The sequence below is a fragment of the Channa argus genome, chromosome 20 (genome assembly GCF_033026475.1).
Source record: "Channa argus isolate prfri chromosome 20, Channa argus male v1.0, whole genome shotgun sequence".
NCBI lineage: Eukaryota > Metazoa > Chordata > Actinopteri > Anabantiformes > Channidae > Channa > Channa argus.
In genome coordinates, this window is record NC_090216.1 from 15,252,270 (window position 1) to 15,270,273 (window position 18,004).

General features: G+C 40.2%; 2 protein-coding genes across 7 annotated transcripts in view; one reads left to right on the forward strand and one right to left on the reverse strand.

Moving 5' to 3' along the window:
* The window catches only part of mapk8b (mitogen-activated protein kinase 8b), a 28,426-nt gene extending 23,403 nt beyond the window's left edge, over nt 1–5,023 (forward strand). For 2 of the 3 annotated variants that reach the window (XM_067488149.1, XM_067488148.1), the window contains exon 12: nt 499–5,023. In XM_067488149.1, the coding sequence (XP_067344250.1) occupies nt 499–677 (179 nt within the window). In that variant the 3' untranslated portion in view covers nt 678–5,023. Of the gene's footprint in view, nt 1–493 lie in introns of all 3 variants that reach the window. The other variant, XM_067488150.1, reaches the window with a different exon arrangement.
* Nucleotides 5,024–5,850: 827 nt separating this feature from the next.
* arhgap22b (Rho GTPase activating protein 22b) overlaps nt 5,851–18,004 on the reverse strand; it is a 28,177-nt gene continuing 16,023 nt past the window's right edge. For 2 of the 4 annotated variants that reach the window (XM_067488838.1, XM_067488839.1), the window contains 7 exons: nt 14,168–14,296; nt 11,510–11,717; nt 11,292–11,424; nt 11,125–11,198; nt 10,718–10,839; nt 9,512–10,547; nt 5,851–9,322 (listed from right to left, as the gene is read on the reverse strand). In XM_067488838.1, coding sequence (XP_067344939.1) covers nt 9,100–9,322; nt 9,512–10,547; nt 10,718–10,839; nt 11,125–11,198; nt 11,292–11,424; nt 11,510–11,717; nt 14,168–14,296 — 1,925 coding nt within the window. In that variant the 3' untranslated portion in view covers nt 5,851–9,099. Of the gene's footprint in view, nt 9,323–9,511; nt 10,548–10,716; nt 10,840–11,124; nt 11,199–11,291; nt 11,425–11,509; nt 11,718–14,167; nt 14,297–17,062; nt 17,992–18,004 lie in introns of those variants that run through there. The other 2 variants (XM_067488840.1, XM_067488841.1) reach the window with 2 other exon arrangements.

Sequence of the window (18,004 nt, forward strand, 5' to 3'; positions counted from 1 at the left end):
TGTGTGTGTGTGTGTGTGTGTGTGCCTTACATAAAACACTTGTGTATAAACTGTGTCAAAAGCCTCGACTATTAAAAATTCAACACAGTATTTTTATAGTTTTAAAAATCTGTGTGTATTTAAAAAAAAAAATTATGTCAACGAAGTGTTGTTTTGTACTTCGGTGCTTACAGTACTGAGTAAGTACATTTATGCACCCAATTACATTTCTGCTGTTGCAACCGCACTTCGTGTGGATAGGACAGATTATTGTAGTTGGACATATTTGTGCCCGGGTTTGGCATAAATCTTCAAATGAAATACAACATATGGTTAACAGATGATATGTTTACACTAACCCATTTGTTCATGTACTCATTCATCATTGCATACAAGGTACAGGTACAACCTGCTCTCCAGCTTTTCCCCGACTAATCAACTTAACAATTCAGCCACTGATGCTGCAGGTAGGTGTTCGATGGCTGATCACTGGGTCTTCGTCTGTTTCTCATAGCACAGGTGCAACAGTGAACGGCAGCCCCCAGCAGCACCATCCCTCCACATCGTCCTCCACCTCCGCCAACGATGTCTCCTCCATGTCCACCGACCCGACGTTGACCCACACCGACAGCAGCTTGGAAACAACCAGCAACGCAGCTGCTGCTCCAGCCACTGGCCCCCTGGGCTACTGCAGATGACTATCATCTACACCTCCTCCCGGTCGTGGGCTAGACAATATCCACCAGTCAACTCCAAGACCACCAGCCTGACACTGGCTTCTGGCCCCACCCCCTAAATACGCTTCTCCCACTTTTCTCCCTGTGCTTGTCTTCAGTAGTGTAGCGATTAGCCAACTAGCTGTGTGAGACATTTCTGAAAGGACAGATCTTTTTCTTCTTTTTTTAATGACAGTTGTCTTTTTTTAAAATTAGGATTTTTGTTTGTTTGAGTCCTTGCTGTAATTTATTGTGGCATTTCTTAATTTTTCATAAACCTACAATGATAAGAGAATTTTTATGATTTCACTGTGTTCGGGTTTGTGTTAACCGACAGTGAGACTTTAAAGAAGTATCTGTAAAATGTTTTAATGTGATTTTTTTTTTTTTTTTTTTTTTTTTTTTTTTTTTGTTAAGTCATTGGTTTTCACCTGTAAGCTACTGCTTTTGCTACTTTCCATATAAATGTAGATTGAGTTTTGTACAGATTTTATGGTAGCTGTAATTTTATCATCAATACACATTTGCAGTGAGCCATTGAAACATGATCTAATTGACAAACGTATGATCTTAGTACTCCCCATATCTGGAAAATGGTCATATCTATTTATTTAATCTGAGATCATTTAGGTTCATTTGTAAAAATATTTCTTTGTGAGTCGCTACTACTTTATTGTAAAGTCTCCGTTAATGAAAGCTTCATTTTTAGTTTGTTCTTCACTTCCTGATTGGTGAAAATTTCAAAAAAGCTCACTCACTATATGACTCATTGTACTGTCTACACTTAAACTATGGGATTGAATATGCCGTATTTAGGTTCCTCAGTATATTTTGGAGCTTTTGAATACTGATTTTTAAGTGCTTTAAAGTACCTCTTCCTCTTATGTGCTACAGGCTTTTTGGCATTATGGAACTGGATCGCTGGTATTTGCTTTGGAAGACTGGATGCATGGCGCTCTCATATTCTCCGCTTTGACCTTGAGGTAGTGAGATAGTCGTTAACGGTTCAAGACTTTAGAATGTTTTTTGTCATGGTTTTGAAGGGTTCTCGAGATGTAGAGTGGTGTGAGGTTGTAAAATCAGCCCAGGTTTAAGTAGAATGTGTTTCAGTCATGTAGGGGATTGTGATATTGAAAATGCATGTGAATGTGTTAATATTTGGTGTCTTTGAGGGATAGTGTCTGCAGTCTGATGGAACAGTTTGAAAAGACAGCGTCCTGTAATAACATTGGATTTTTTTTCTTGTGTCTAAAAGTAAGCCAAACTCTGCACCATACTTGCCTGCAATTGTGACTAGAAGAACCTCAAACTTAGCATGTTAAACAGCAGCACAAATGACCCAAGTGAAAAGAAACAAATTATTCTGACCGTATGCAATAATATTGCCCTTTTGAGCGTTTTTGATTTTGACTTGAAAGGAAAAGTGCCTGTTGCTTGTCATTCATTCCTGAGTACGTGGGAGGAAGTGGAAATGTCACATGTAGGTATTTATGGCTTCTGGATAAAAGTAGTAGTATCCATATCACATAATTTAAGATCGGGTTGTAGTCTTCACAAATGTATATTTTTCTACTTGTTTTGATTTTGACCCTTGAGTGGGAGGCTACGGTTTCTTGCAGGGTAAAAAGGTGATGATATAGCATATGTTGCCGTCATTTCTGAAGAAAGGGCAGTTTTATCAAGGTCTTTCATCAAAGTAAAAATAAAAGTCTTTTTTTGTTTTTTTTTTTTTTTTTTTTTTTTTTGGTAGTGACAGCAACCGGAATTTAGGTTAGTTTTTGTGTGGTTTTCTTTTTTACTAATGTAATGTGATGATTGTAAGAAGAAAAAATGAAAAGGTATGTTATAAAGTTCAACTACTGGACCAAATTAAGAGAATTAAGTCTGCGACTGCATAATAATCAGTATTTCGTCAAGCAATTTTGGAGAAAAAACAATTTTGGAGAAACTGTTGAAAAGTCAGGCTGACGATTCATTTACAACATTTAGGGAGGTAGAGCCAAACAACAAACAGAAAATTACCAAACTACCCACATTAGCTTTAAGTTTTTATTCAAGTTGTGAGATGGTTTTTGATCCTCAGAGGTTGTGATTATCAGGGTCATAAAGTAATAAAACAAAGGAGTCAGTGCCGTTCTCAGTTTCAACTATTTGCTCCAGCTGTTGTGGACTCTTGCAGCCATTGTGCCTGCTAGAAATGTTCGTAGAGCTAAATCTCTCTGCCACAGCCACAGTGTTATGGTTTATGACGTGTAGTGGTGCATGTTTATAGCAGAGGCATAAACACCGCTATGCTAAAATGGCCTAACGATGTAGCACAAGACAAGGTGTTTGTCTAGCACTTGTCTTTGACTTTGGCATGAATGGGTCATTTCTATTGAAGCTCAGAGCAAGATTGCAGGAAACGTTGTCTATAGACTCATCATTTAACTGCATGTTTACTCAAATATGACCACTGGCTCCCTCTGAGTTGCAAGTTCTGGTCTTACACCAGCTATTATTATTATTATTGTTTATTAATAACTGTGTCCTTCCATAACAACCTGATATTTTGATGCATTTAGTTTTTTAAACGGAGTTGCACCACTAAAGCATCAGGAATGTCCCTGCTATTAAAAGCTTAAGCAGTGGGTAACTTGGTTACCAAAAATTATCTTTATCATTGTCAAATCAGGCTGCTTTAGAAATGTAGATAAATGTTCATATGCCAACATATGAACCACAGTCCAAGGGCAGTTTTCCTGGCCCTTAGATAAGACACAAAACCCCATTGCCCCCAGTGTGTGCTCTTCACTTTCAAGCCGCTCTGCATAAAAATGACTAAATTGTAAAAACAACAGTCGTCAAGGAAGCTATTGGCATATTTTGGGTGGAGATTACATTTTAAAATGGCCATTAGGAACTAATTTCTCTACATCACCACCTTTTTAAATGAACAACAACAGTTTTCTTAGTATTACCTGACGTCTCCCATGCTTACTGCGTCTCCCCCGCTGCCGGTTGAGAAAATTAGACTTGGTCGATTCTTGGCCCACATCTTTAGTACAAAATAATTGATGAATGACGTGGTGCAACCCATTTTAATTTAGTGACTTATAAACACGTATAACTCTGTTAAATTTAAACGTACAAACATGCCAGTCCACCAGCTTTTGCTCACTTTTCAGCCACCAGAACTTGAAATCAAGCAGGCAGTGTGTGCAGTGTTTGCACATGCAGAGCCCTATTACAAAACACTTTGCAGCAGATTGCAACAGCAAAACTAAATCAATCAATCAAATACCAGTAGTAATTGTGCGGTAGTATTTAATGACGAGGAGTAAAATCTGGGACTCAGGCAGTGTCACATCTGTGAAAATATAGTAATAGCAGGGATAAAAAGCATGTCATCTACGCGATGGTAGCCCATTTTCATATTCGTTAAAGTAAATTAATCAGAGAAAACCCTTTGTTGGCTAAAGTGCTCTTAATTTTTTTTTTGTCCAACATTAGGGACTTTTTTTTTTTTGTTATTTGTAGGTTGTTGCTTTTACAATATTACTGCATCTCTGGAAACAGTATCATTATGATTTTCAAGTCTGCTTTGATGAACTACCTCACGCTGAATTTCTGCCAGTTCTTGCATATGCTTAATCGCCTGCAGAATTAGCTGTTAAAGATGTGTGAATAACAGATTCCATTATTTATTTATTTGAAAGTGTACTATTTGTCAGTTTCAACAGACTTCTAGTTTTGTACATTATGTCTACTTCACCTAGAAGTAAGAGAAATGTTGTATGTATTATTTTGTCTTTGTTTTATTATTTTTGTTTTTAAAGTAAATGTGCAATACCTTCAGCAAACTGTACTAGTAGTATGTGATGGGCCTTGCCTTTGTTAGCTGTCTTCTGAAGGTAAAGAAAATATTTGGTACTGTCAATCCATGTTTTACTTTTTTATGAATAAGATACTTTTTTTTGTGTGTGTGACTTGTTTATAGTCATAATGTTACGTAATCAGTCTTGGCCACCAAACAAACTCTGTCTTTAAGTCACAACAGGTTTTGAGTTGGGAGGTGGTAAGCAGAATAATGTTAATAAACGCAAAAAGATGAGCGAATATCTACAATAAATCATAATATGTATGGTGCTGGTTTGCAATGTTGGCTAATGAATCCAGCCATGCAGGTAGTTTTAACAATTCTTGGATCTGCGCGTCCCAAAAAACCGCAACCACCAAACAAGTGCACTACTAGAACACATGCGCTGGGATCTGACGATACCACCTCTTTAAAAATTTAGAAAAATTAAAAAATGTACCGCAAATAAAACAAAACCAAAAAACGTTGACTTCTGGTTGTATGTCTTCTTTCCTGGAATAACACTTTGCTTAACATTTCTTGCCATGCATACTTCAAAATCTAACAGGTTGAAGTTTTAGAGGCAACGGTGACTTTCTTTAAAACCTGTTTTAGCTTAAAAACTAAATGAAATGACCTCTTTAGTTCCTTAATGTAAATCCTGTAGAGAAAGGCAGTTGTTTCAAAATACAAGGAAAAGAGTGAACTATTCAAATGAACTAAATGTTTTTAGGTGTACATCTGTAACAGCACAAGCAAGTGGGCGAGAGATCTGGGTGTTTTCTCCATCTGCTGAAATCAAAACAACCCAGCTTTAATTTAAGGGTTTAGTTGAGAATATTGGATAAGCTGTGTAGGAATTGCAACTTTTTTTTTTCATAGAACCATAATTTTGAAGAATCATAAATATTTGGACAAATGAACTCACTTGTCTGTTTTAATACTTGTTTGCAAATCCTTTATAGCCAGTGACTACCTGAGGTCTGTGCATCACCAGACAAGGTTTCTTCCAAGGTTCTTCTCTGTCAGGTCGTCACGGCAGCTAGCTTCACTTCCTGCTTGTGTTTGGGGTGTTTATTTCTTAGTTCTGCTGCTGCTGCCTCGTTTTTGGTGCAAGTAAATCTCGGTCTCATCTGAACCAAGGCTGTTGTTCCAGAAATCTACAAGCTTTTTACATGTTTTTTGAGATTTACTGTGTCATTCTTGACATTAGTATAGTATAAAGTATTTCCCTATGGGGGACAGTTTGGTTTTTCTTCCAAAGAACAAATCATATCTATTTAAAAAAAAAATACAGCAAAGATGTGATGCAACAGGTTCACAGATGATCTTTGTCACCTTTATTCGCATACATGTCCATTCATTACAATAGTGTCAATCCATAATAAATAAGCACCAACAGGTGATCGGCAGAGCAAAAAGAAACACTTTTGTGAGACATACAGAGGAGGAAAATAACTGTTTCTTGGAACCTGCTATAGAAATTGTGAACTGTGTACAGGGGAAGATCATAGTCAAATGCCTGGTAAATTGTAAACAGAATACAGTCACATTCATCAACTAAAAGCAAACTTTCACTTATAATTATATTGTTTAGGACCCCTTCAGAAAGATGTGTCATTAAAACCACATTTAAACATTCTTTTGTTTGGCGATAAGATGCTGAAAAACACATTTTCAACAATTGAATGACATGCAAAAAATGTTTCAGTCAGTACCGCTTGGCTAAACAAAGCACTGACCTTTTGTTACGTTGGCTTTTCAGTGGACTAGATTCATAGTGTAACCACACATCCAGCATTGACCTATACAGAGTTTAAGTTAGAGTAAAACAACTGGAGATGGGAATGTGGATCGTGTAGTTTACAGTTTTCTCATAGGGCTGGTTTCGTCGACGACACGTTATACATTCACAATGATACATTCGTAATACCAAACTTCCATTCAGGTCTAAATTTACTTGCACAAGAACACAAGAGTTGGCACCTTCGAGGGAGGTTATTTGTCTTCAGCAGTGCGTTGCTATATATATATATATATATATATATATATATATATAAAAATCCAAACAAAAAATAAATAAATAGAATGCAGCCACTGTGCGTACTGTGATCAGATAGATGCACTTCACCTCTGGACAAGCAAGGAACCTTACATTTTTTTTTCTCTTTAAAAAAAAAAAAAAAAAAAACCAAACACATCCCTGAAGGCACGACCAGGAAATTCCATTGTTTCTCTGCAGGCAGTGTTCAGCTTCGTGTGCCAAAATCAGCATGGCTTCCAGTCCTGCTCTTTAGCGAGGGAACAGCTGAGGAGCTCCACCTTTGGTATTTGGTGTCTGTAAGTTGAAAATGCCTGAATAAGGATTTCCTTGTTATCATTATCTGTACAATAACAGTACATTGACATCAAGCACGAAACCACGAAGACAAAGTGAGTAGAGAGGCACTGGAGAGGGGCCTGAGGAGAAAGTGGAGGACAGAGGCAGCTATGGCAGAAGTCCCACTGTGGACTCCATCACCGCAATTCATTCAACTTTTAGTTTTGTTTTCTAACGTGGTTATGGGAAAACTATTCTGCAGGGCAAATCGATGACATGAGGATGAGTGGGGAGCCTCTGCTAAAGCTTACGGCTGTACGAAATAACGGCTTTGGTTTAATTGCCAAGGGTTTTAAGGTTTCCATCAATGAGATTTCATCTAAACATTTTAGACAAGTTGAATTCAGTTTGTGGTCCTTACAGCAAGTGCACTACACCTGTCACTCGGGATAATAACCCAGCCAACACACAAAGCTATTTGCTAGCTAGCTACCGTTACAGGCAGGTGGGTCGACATCAGTTGGGCAAAGTGATAGTAGAAGTTGGAGAAATAGGTTGGGGAGGCATTTGGAAAGTTCACTTGTTTGCTTTCTTTCCAAGAAGAAGCTGAAAAGTCTGATAAACTCAGCTAATGCTAGCGTAGGTAAACAGACAGAAAACCATAACTTGTAGTTTTGACATTTTGTATTTTGTAAGAATTAAACAAATGACTATACACTGCGTTGATTTGTTGACATTAGGGATGTTGATCAGCCAGGTTTGGATAAATTACAATAAGCGCTGAGTTCACTGTATTTACGTGTGTTTATGTTGTGAAAGCATAAAACATGAACTTGCACACGATCTAAGAATAAAAATGTGTTACACTTTATTGTTATCAAACTATTTAAAGTGGCCATATTACGCACAATTTCAGAATGAAATGTTAATTCTAGGGCTCTGCCATTTACAATTTACAACACAGGCCTTTATGTCGGATCTCTGTAACTTCTCTGTGAGAATGGGTTTGTTTCAACATCTGTTTAAAAGGGGCAATACACAGGTCAGATCAAAAATAAATTAATAAATTCTGTTTAAATGTAAAAGTTTTGTTCAGCCATCTTCTCTGGCCCTGAGCAACAGGTGTGATGGAGTGAACAATAACTGTGTACACTGAGGGCAAGTTGACCCAAAATGGAAGTTCTCTAATAGAACGATGACATTTACGTTTAGGAGTGTTTAGTGAGGGCCCAGAAAAAGGTTCTGGAAAGCTGTAGGCAAAACAGAGACACAAGAGTTTTATCTTTGTGTGATGTTGCGGAGTCTAATCTTCCCCCTCATTCATTTTAAATAGCATGGCACCTTTTTTTTATAATGCACTAAAGTATGACTCCACCGCGAGCTATGACGTAATTAAAAAACACCACCTCTATGATGTTTTAATGTACAAACTAAGCAATTATATTTGGAATTTATAATAGAGCTTCTGTATTGGATTGCATTCAAATGTACAGGTGGTCATAATGTTAAACATCATGTCATAAATTAAAACATAAGCAAAATATGGCCTCTTTAATTATGTAGGAATTGAATTGTTGATGTTTCCAAATGATTTCTTCTCAGAAACTCAGAGCTGATGCTGATCGCTATCTTCGGTTAATTTGAGTGTGATTTTTGTTGTTTTGAGCTAAGTTCACAGGGGGCTTCGCCGTGGCTTTATATTCGAACAGATGCATTTAACTTGGAAAGAAGACAAACAAGTCTGTTTCTCAAAACCCCAAACTATTACTTCTAGGTAAAAATCAGATAAAGGTAAATATCAATCGACTGGTTGCATTTACCAGTTTCAGCAAAAAAACAAACCAACAATTAGCTAGTGGCCTTGTAAAGTGGTGGTTTCTAGAAATCCGTGCTCTCCAGTACAATCGATGTCAGAGAAATTACAATGTGTTCCACCTGTCACACGCGAGCACGTGGACGGTTAAGCTCTGCCCACGCAGGACGAACCCTGGACTCATCAAAAGGAGTGTAATAAAAGATGCCGCGTCTGAATGTCCTATTTCAAGCATGCCTCAGTCATGGAGTACTTAAAAGGAAAAATCGGTCATGGACCATATAGTTTTACTATATTTTACTTGCTTCAGAATTTTGGAAGATGTATTTCCAAATTCCCTTGTCCTTTGACTTTGTTCTAAATGTACACAAATATGGCCAGTTCCCTTGACTTGCACAAGATCTGACACAGATAGATCAGTGGCCTCGATGTGTTAAATGTTGCTAGTCCTTGCTCCCAGGGCCAGATCTCCCAGTGTAGAAAAGAAATCCTCCATCTCCTTCTCCAAAAGCCGGTTGCGGTTTTCTGCATCCTCCCGTGCTCGCTCAGAGTTTCGTAGTTTGATTTCCAGCATGCGTTGCTTCTTCTTTTCCTGTTCCATCTCTTGTTCCAAGCGTTCCGCTTGCACACACAAAGCAGCACTGGACTCCTCCAATCTAAACGGATGTAGCACAGGTAGAAATCAAAGGTCATTGACATGTTAAATGGTTTAATCCTTATTTATTATTTGGTCTCTCACAAGAAGGTGGTGCCCAAGATAAAAAAAAAAATTGATCTACTCTCAAATTACGAGATGAGAGAAAATCTACACACATAAGACTAATTTTAGAAATCCCCAAACTTACTTTTGGATCCTGGCCTCATAGGCTGTCTTCTGGTTCCTCAGCTCATCCCTCAGCCCTTCTACCAGGCTGCTCAGTGTTATATTTCTGCCATCTCCATCCTCGGACATGATGATGGATGGGACACCAGGGGCCATGGCCATGTTTCCGCTCTCACTGCAGGCTGCGCTGCTGCTGCACAGCTCCATGGCCTCACAGCTGTCCTGCTCAGAGCTTGGGTCTGTTGTAACTCCCCCTTCTCTTCCTCTCTCAAACTCCCTCTGGCTCTCCATCAATTCTCCCTTTTCCACACCCTCTACCCCACCTCTGCAGTTCTGGTTTGCTGAAGGCTCACTTCCAGAGTCGTGCATGGAGATCTCGGAGGATGAGGTGGACCACGGTGTACTGGATACACTTGGTACGCTCCCAATGCTGGAGCAGGAGGTGACATTGTCATAAGTGGACAGCCTCTGTGAGGACCCGGTGGAGTCACGGTCACGGGCGGACCTTTCCCCTGACGATGTGCGCCTGTGCCCTCTCAAAGAGGACAAACCATTCATGAGCCAGTTACCTCCACCACCACTTCCACCTCCACTTCCTCCCCCACTAGAGGAAACGCTAGTTGTGTCAGCCACAGAGTTGCCGCTTGTGCTTTGCTTAGCTTGCGGCTGGGAACGAGGAGCTGAGGAGCTTTTGAATGAGTACTTCCAGGAAGGCATGGTCTTGGCTTGTTTACTTGGGCTTACCACCGTTTCTCCCTTCCCTGATGAAGACCCCAGTTTTGGTCCAGGGTTTGGGGTCTGGATAGGTGTGATGGCTGCACACAGCTTGGCATCAAGAGATGAGGCACTGCTGTGCAGCTCTTGGTCAGTGTTCGAGACTGGACAGCTCTGGAGGTCCTCCTCAGATATCCAGGCTCCCAGGCTGCGATGTTGGAGCTGATGCCCCTGAACAGGGAGCTCTGTTTGGGGTACGACGAGTTCCTCATGATCTCTCCCTGAGAACAAACGGTTGTGTTCCCTGATGAGGGCTGTCATCAGGTGCTGGACCAGAGAGGTGCCTGGACAATAGAGACAACATTTAGATAGGATACAATCAAAGTGTCAAGTTTTTCTTGTCACCTATGTCTACTACCCGAACCCTTTTTATGGGTTCGGGTAGTTTGTGGTGACTTTGTGCTATAAAGTATACAAACATCAGATAAACATGTGCTTCAAACATCATTTATACCTTCCATGATAGTCACTGGGTCCTCCATCTTGGGTCGAAGGATATTTGGCCCAAATACTGTTGCAAGATTCTGGACACTCATCTTGTTTTCATTACAGTGGGACTGGACCTCATCAAGAAATCTAAGAAAAGATAATGGAGTTAAAAACTAAAAATATCTTGAAAACTAATATCACTGATATTCACTCTCAATAGCATTTATTGTCCTTCAGCTGCAAAATGGGGTAAAAAAGTTTTACAAATCAGCATTATGATGCAGATATATGTAACATCAAGCAATAAAACCATGAAGATAAAGTGAGTAGAGAGGCACTGGAGGGGCCTGAGGAGGAAGTGGAGGACTATGCCTTCGTGTGTTTATCATCATGCAATTATGTGAAATGAGTTAAAATTTCAGAAGCGCTTACTTGCATATGTATTTGAGCAGATTGTAGTTAGGTAGAGGTAGAATGCTAACTTGCGTTCCAAGCTCTTGAACCCCCTAAAAACAAAATCCACCAATGTAAAACTGAGACAGTACACTGTAACATACTCATACAGTACATGGAATCACAGCTCAGTACATTTCTCATACCTCCTCTTCATCTTTGGCCAAAAGCTGCGCACAGGTTAGAAACTCTTCATATTTAGAGAAGGGAATGACTGGTTCAGGCAGCTCTCGCAGATACAACTTAAGCAAAGATGCCACCGTGTGGACATCTGTGTTGCTGTGGGAAGGACAGAAAAAAGGATGTTCATTTATCATTTCACCCTCAAAATCCTGGTCTACTCGTCAAACTCCCATCTATCTACCTGTCAAACAGAGGCTTGTCCCCACAATCGAAGGCCTCCTGCAGGTCTTTGACCAGATTGGCCTGTCCGGGCATTCGAAAGAGACCCTCCTCATCCAGACCTCTTTCCCTGATGAAGTCAACACACTGCTCCACCAGTAGGGGGGCGAGCCGGGGGCCAAACTTCTTCTCATACTGAACTGTGTCCTCTAGACGCTGGCCAAAGATCCCTGGATGGGATAGACGTAGGCACCATGAAATAGCTGGGAAAAATCTGCAACTAACCTTTTTTATATTTTGCCCTTATTGTATTTCTTTCTCAGTGAAAAAGTATTAAAAACAATGTTTACTCCAATTCACATTAGTTAATGGTGTAGTATTTAATGATTAAAGGGTCACGTTACCAATATTCAACTTGCTTTTTATATTATGCTTTAGTTTAAAATTTTACAATATTGCTTTGAAACTTCCCCCTGACTTTGCTATATTTAGATATTTCTCTGCTTCTAGCTGAACTCCTCCAGATGACATCACCCGGAAGACTTTTTCATCATTAGGAGGTCAGATGACGTCACCTGGGGGAGCATTGGAAACGCATGTTGACCATGACTACAAACTCTATAGAATGAGCAACAAGATGACATAATCAGAACTGAAGTTCCTTCAAGTGATGTCATCTGGAGGCTTTTTTCAGCTAGTAGATATTTTGATATAGGGAAGTCAACGGAAAGTTTAATATCATTTACGTACATGTACTAGCCACACTGCAACCCAAAGAAGCACGTTCAAAATCAGTGACGGCGTCCGGTAAATGTCATTACTCAGCTGATTAATTAATGATCATTTGTTACCTGTTGACTGGCTGCAACAGTCACATTTGGGTGATAGCTCGCAGTAATCGAAGTAATTCACAGAACAGGCGCTGCACAGCAGCACAGACTGTCTCTCATAGATCCCAAACCCACATTTCACCAAGGTCATCCATTTCAGCTCTGGCATTTGACTCCGCTGGCGGATCGATACTGCATTTACCTCTGGATTTGCTATCTGGCACCTCGCAATCGAGGTAGGCTACACTTGAGGGACTCGATGGATGACTTTAAGCAAGCAGCTGCTGATGCAGCAAAGAAATATGAGCAGCAGATGGGGGTCAGTGTGCTGTGACCGCAGGGCTGCTGGTAATGACCAGTCTATAAGTTGGCGACAGATCTATTCTGGACTGGGAACCAAGAGGCAGACACCCCCTACTCTGTTAATACGAGAGGGCAGAATCATGAGCGAGCCAGCAGGAGCTGACAAACCAAGCCGAAAAACAGATCACCATTATACTTTAGCAGCATAGATCTTGAAGGTTTTACAACGGGTGGCACAAGGTTTTTTAGGGTCATGATGCCTATATACACATGTAAGGTTTTATTTGATTCAGTCTTTAATAAAGTAAATAACTACCCAGGCAGATCCTATTGAAGCGTGCAAATTCTTTTTTAACGGGAGACCTGAAAAAGATCACGGCTGAAAGTGCAATCCAACAGGAAACACATACAGCAACCAGTCAATAAAGTGTAAAAGTCAAGAATTGTGGGTGGAGTCTAACACATTATTTTATAATTACTGACTTTTACTCTTTAACTTGTTTGTTTGTTAAAGCAATTTGAACATATCTGTCATTTCATTTCATATTTCCAGTGTTAGGAACTGATCAGCAGCTACCATGTGGAGTCACTTCTTAGTTTCTGTATGTGTTACACATATTAAAACATGTTGCTGGGGCAGTATGAACTAACAGTACCGAGCATTTTTCTTTGAACAAACTGCATTGATCAACTGCACTGTTGAAAGCTAGCAGAGCCTAAACCCGACATGACATCATAAACAATTTAGTTTTAAATGAGACCAGTAATGTTTTGTGCAACATCACTATACATACTATTCCCCTAATAATATACTCCTACTTTGTAACCTAACACCAGATCCTCCTTATATCCCAGTTCATACCCAGTCAGGCCAGGTTGTATTTCTAGCCTTGTATCAAGTACACTAGTTAGGCATGCAAACAACAGCAGGCACGGTGAGAAATAACTAGAGGCTCAATGCAGGAGGTGAAAATGAGATTTTTTTGCAGCAAACAACAACACTAAGCTGCATTTATTTATGCTGAGCTTCTGTTTGAAGGTCACTACTCAACAAGCTCAGCTCAACAGCTGTCAACACAGACGGGCATTTAATAGAAGCACCGTGTCCTTTAGTTTAAAATGTAAACCAATGGTGTACTGGAATAGACTGAGAGGAAACCATGATCACATTACTTGAGGCAGGTCTGGGAGTATAGCACCAGGAAAAGCTACATCAGGGGGTGAATTACCTGTTGGCTAAAGAAATGAGACTCAGTGGGGGCATGTGATTCCTGAATGGGATAAAGTTTGTAACTTATACAGTATGACGTACACTATATACACCAGAGAGGTAGTACTTTGCTAATTGAGTAGCAACATCGTATTTAAAAAGTGCTGCGAGCAATTGAAGGCTTCCTGGTTTTGGAAGGTTGGGAATATTATATTAAAAAGCTGTTTAAATGATTGTTGATGAGACGTTCATTTTTTTTTTCCCCTTCATATGAGCCTAAAAATACTGAAGATTAAAAACATGTGTGGCATGTTTCACTTCAAAGAGTGGGCTTCACCTCCTCCAAATGGTGCCCAGATGACCCGCCGAATGGCCTTGACCCAGTCATCCATGTCGGCCTGGGAGTTTGCCATGAGCAGGAAGGATTCATGGCTGATCGGTGCCCGGTCCTTCTCTCCTGCTCCACCTGGGGAAACAATGCAGAGGTATGGGAACGTAAAGCAGCAGCTGTAACATGCAAATACAGACACGGAAACTACCACAAACAGCCTCAGAAAACCAAAAAGAAAGAGTCTGGGGCCTTTCCACTGGTTACTGAGGAAGCTGGTTATTATCTCATTAAAAACCATGTTGTTAAAACAATTGGTTTTGGCTGAGCTACCACTGGATATACACTGATTGTGCAGTAAGGATTTCTCAACACTAGGTGGCACAATTGCTAGTCTTTAAATGCTCTGTACTTGCACTCAAACCCTCTTCCAATCAGCATTTCATTTTAGTCATTTCACTGTTGTCCAGACTAGCTCCAGTTGGAGGTTGAACAAGCACTTCATAAACACAGCTTTCTGCCAATGCATGTCATAAAATATTTGATACAGAGTGGACTCGTGATGTCAAGTCGAGATAAGAAAAGAGAAAATCATGAACTGTTATGTTTAAGTCTATCTTGAATTCACTGCTGTTGTACTCTTCTCTTCTGCGGATACAGTCGGATAATCTGAAAAGAATGTGATGCATTTCCAGTTTGGCAGAGCCATTAGTGCTGAATGGTGTCGTAAAGGGAACCCAAATATAGACAGTGGAGCCATTAAGCTAAGTGCCATTGTCACCCAGCTTTGCGTACTCACACGGTCATGATGAACAACACACCGTGGCCTGTTTTCACATGTGCTCCGGTACATTTGGAATGATTTTTTTATTTTTTCCTTTCGGCTTTATCCCGTGAGTTCAGGGTCGCCTCAGCGGATCATTGTCCACATGTTGATTCGGCAGTTTTTACACCGGATGCCCTTCCTGACGCAACCCTCCCCAATTTCTACCTGGCTTGGACCGACACTGCACAGCTGGGGAGGGGAATGGGCTGTTAGGGGGGGTTCAGTGTCTTGCCCAGAGACATGAATATGTAAAATATACTTTAAGGGAGTCCTTCAGATTTGAGTTTTTCCTTCAAAAGTCTCAAATGATCCCCTGATGTACCCTGACATTTGAGTGTGTCAGTGTCTGTTTATTGAAGATACAGTATATTCTAGATGATTATACACGTAGCTTCGGTTCTTAAATGTCAGATGGCTCATGGATGCTGATGAATGAGTAAAAAATAAACAGCAGGGAGGAAAAACCACGTCACAATGAGCTGATTTAAACATTTTGATCATGATTCCTTGTCAATTTATGACAAGCGCGAAACAATGAATGTGTCAGCATTTGCAAATCATGAGGTGTTGGTACTGTGCCTTCAAACACTGTTGTCAATGGAAACATGAATTAATCCAAATTTTTCAATTCATTGAAAACTCAAAAAGCAAACTGTATTAATAAATACATTACTGCCATTAGCAGGTTAGCTTAGATTTTAGGTGTTTAATGGCTGCATGCTCTAAACGTCCTGTTCTCACAAACCAAATGGTTCCTAACTCTTTAGTTCTGCATGTTGGTACACACACACACACACACACACACACCATGCACAGTTTCACTTTACAGTATCTTCATTTTCCTTTACCTTCTGCCCCTGTCCTGAACCAGTGATCCACCCTTGATATAAACAGGATACAAGATGACCTCCACATAGGCCATAGCATATACTAACGAGTAATCTCTTAACCACTTAATGAAAAATCACATATATCATTGTCCAGTACTGCTGAACCAGGACATTGACAACTATGTCATTGGTGGGACTGAACAGGGCTGTGTGTCATAGGCTTGAGCCTCAGTCATGCTGCTGTTTTTGCAGAAGACGAAAAAGTAACTACAATATCAATAGATAAATGGCCTAATAGATCTTAACTGATGCAGTTTTTCACAGGCTTCTTTGAAGAGATCACACAACATTTTGCAATAACTCTTTATTTACTTAACCTAACTCCCACAAACATTAAATGTCTGTGCAACTTTGCCTGAATTGCCCTTATTATCAGGCACTGCTGATCATGCAAACAGTCTTGCAGTCTTGGCTGTGGATTAACTTTGTGTGACCTGTGTGCAGCCTGCATATGAGAGACAGAAAGAGAAACGGAAAGTCAGTAAATGAGTGAATAAGCGAGACGGGAAAACAACAAAGGATTTACTACCTGATACTTTGAACTACAGTGTGCTGACACAGATAGCTTTTCTTTTGAGTGTCTCAGGAAGTTTACTGTAAGAAAAAGTTTTTTTATTTACCACACTGAAGCTGATGATTGTCAAATTCAGACCATCCAATTTTCTGTCACTTCACATTAATTGGTTATTTACTGTAAGTTGTATGTGTAAGAAGCTGTTTTAAACACATGTAGTGGCAGTTGTAGCATTGATTAAATGCTATTTTTAGTTTATTTTTTAGCACAACCAAAGAAGACAACCATCACTGCCTGACTTTGCTGCCACATGTGAGATCAAACCTCATGTTGGTCATTCAACATGTACAACTGCAGCTACAATATCTTCTTGTAACAAATGGTGTGAAACCATTTAGTCACCAACCATTCGACTTCTGTAAAATCACACAATTTACCCACTTACTTCTTAAAATATTTAGCATTAGCACTGTAGGCAGGTTATTGGAAATACTCACTTAACAGAAAGCTTCTCACATTCTGCTGAAATGTTGTGTTTAACAAGAGAGTAGATAATATGTGTAACAGTCTCGTAGTATGATGTCTTTCAAAATAAGCATCAGCTAACAGGGTTTAAAGGAAAAGAGATCAGCCTCAAACCACCTCTACTACACTTCAGCTTCTGTTCCTGTTACCTTGGAGATGTTCTGTCTTCAGTCTGCCCGGCTTGCAGCAGACCAGTCCCATGTCTAAGCGACGGGTGCAGGCTGGAGCTGGGAATGCTCTGACCTAAAGCTGCAGCATGAAGGAGCAGCTTCTCCAGCACCGCTTGGATGGCGATCAGTACGCAGGTAGCACCGACAGTCAGAACCTGCCAGTGAGGCATGCTCGATGCCAGTGGAAACAAAAACCCATCAAACGGCTCCCATTTCTTGCTCCTCACTCATTTGTTCTGTCCATTCATTCACTCTTTTCTTCCTGTCTCACTCATTCAGCTGTGTGGGTAGCAGGTCCTCAGCCCCCCTGGGGAGAAGTAAATCCCAGGAGGAGTGTAACAAGGCTCTCTCTCTCTCTCTGTCTGTGTGTGTGCAGTAACTGGGTGACGGGCTGTCCTCCAATCTTCAAACAAACTTGTGTACACACACACAGACACACACTCACAGCCACACACCCGTACACATATAAAAAAAACCCAAACCAATCAGTGTCTGTTCGATACAGACACTACAGAGATTGGACTATCCCACAAGTCAGACTTAAAAGATAGCTTCACAGTTTTTTAAAAAGCTTTGTTAAAAAAAATATTTAGCTGTCCGTATGAACACTGAGCGAGGTTTTTGCACGCTGTAATCATCCCTCCTGTTCATACAGGCCATGAATGGGTCTTTCCTAAAGCCCCTTGAATGTAAATCCTGGGGGACAAAATCCACAGTCCTTGTTTTCTGCAAAAATGTGAGTATCTAAATCTAGATGTTAAGTTGAGATGGAAACACAGCTGCAAAAAAAAGGCAATTTTGTACTAAAATGGCAGCCGCTTGGAATAATATCTCTTTGATGTAAAGCCACGATATAGATTTCAAACTAGCACAAGCATGACACTAAAAATCAATCCACTCTGCCTGCTGCACTCTGCACAG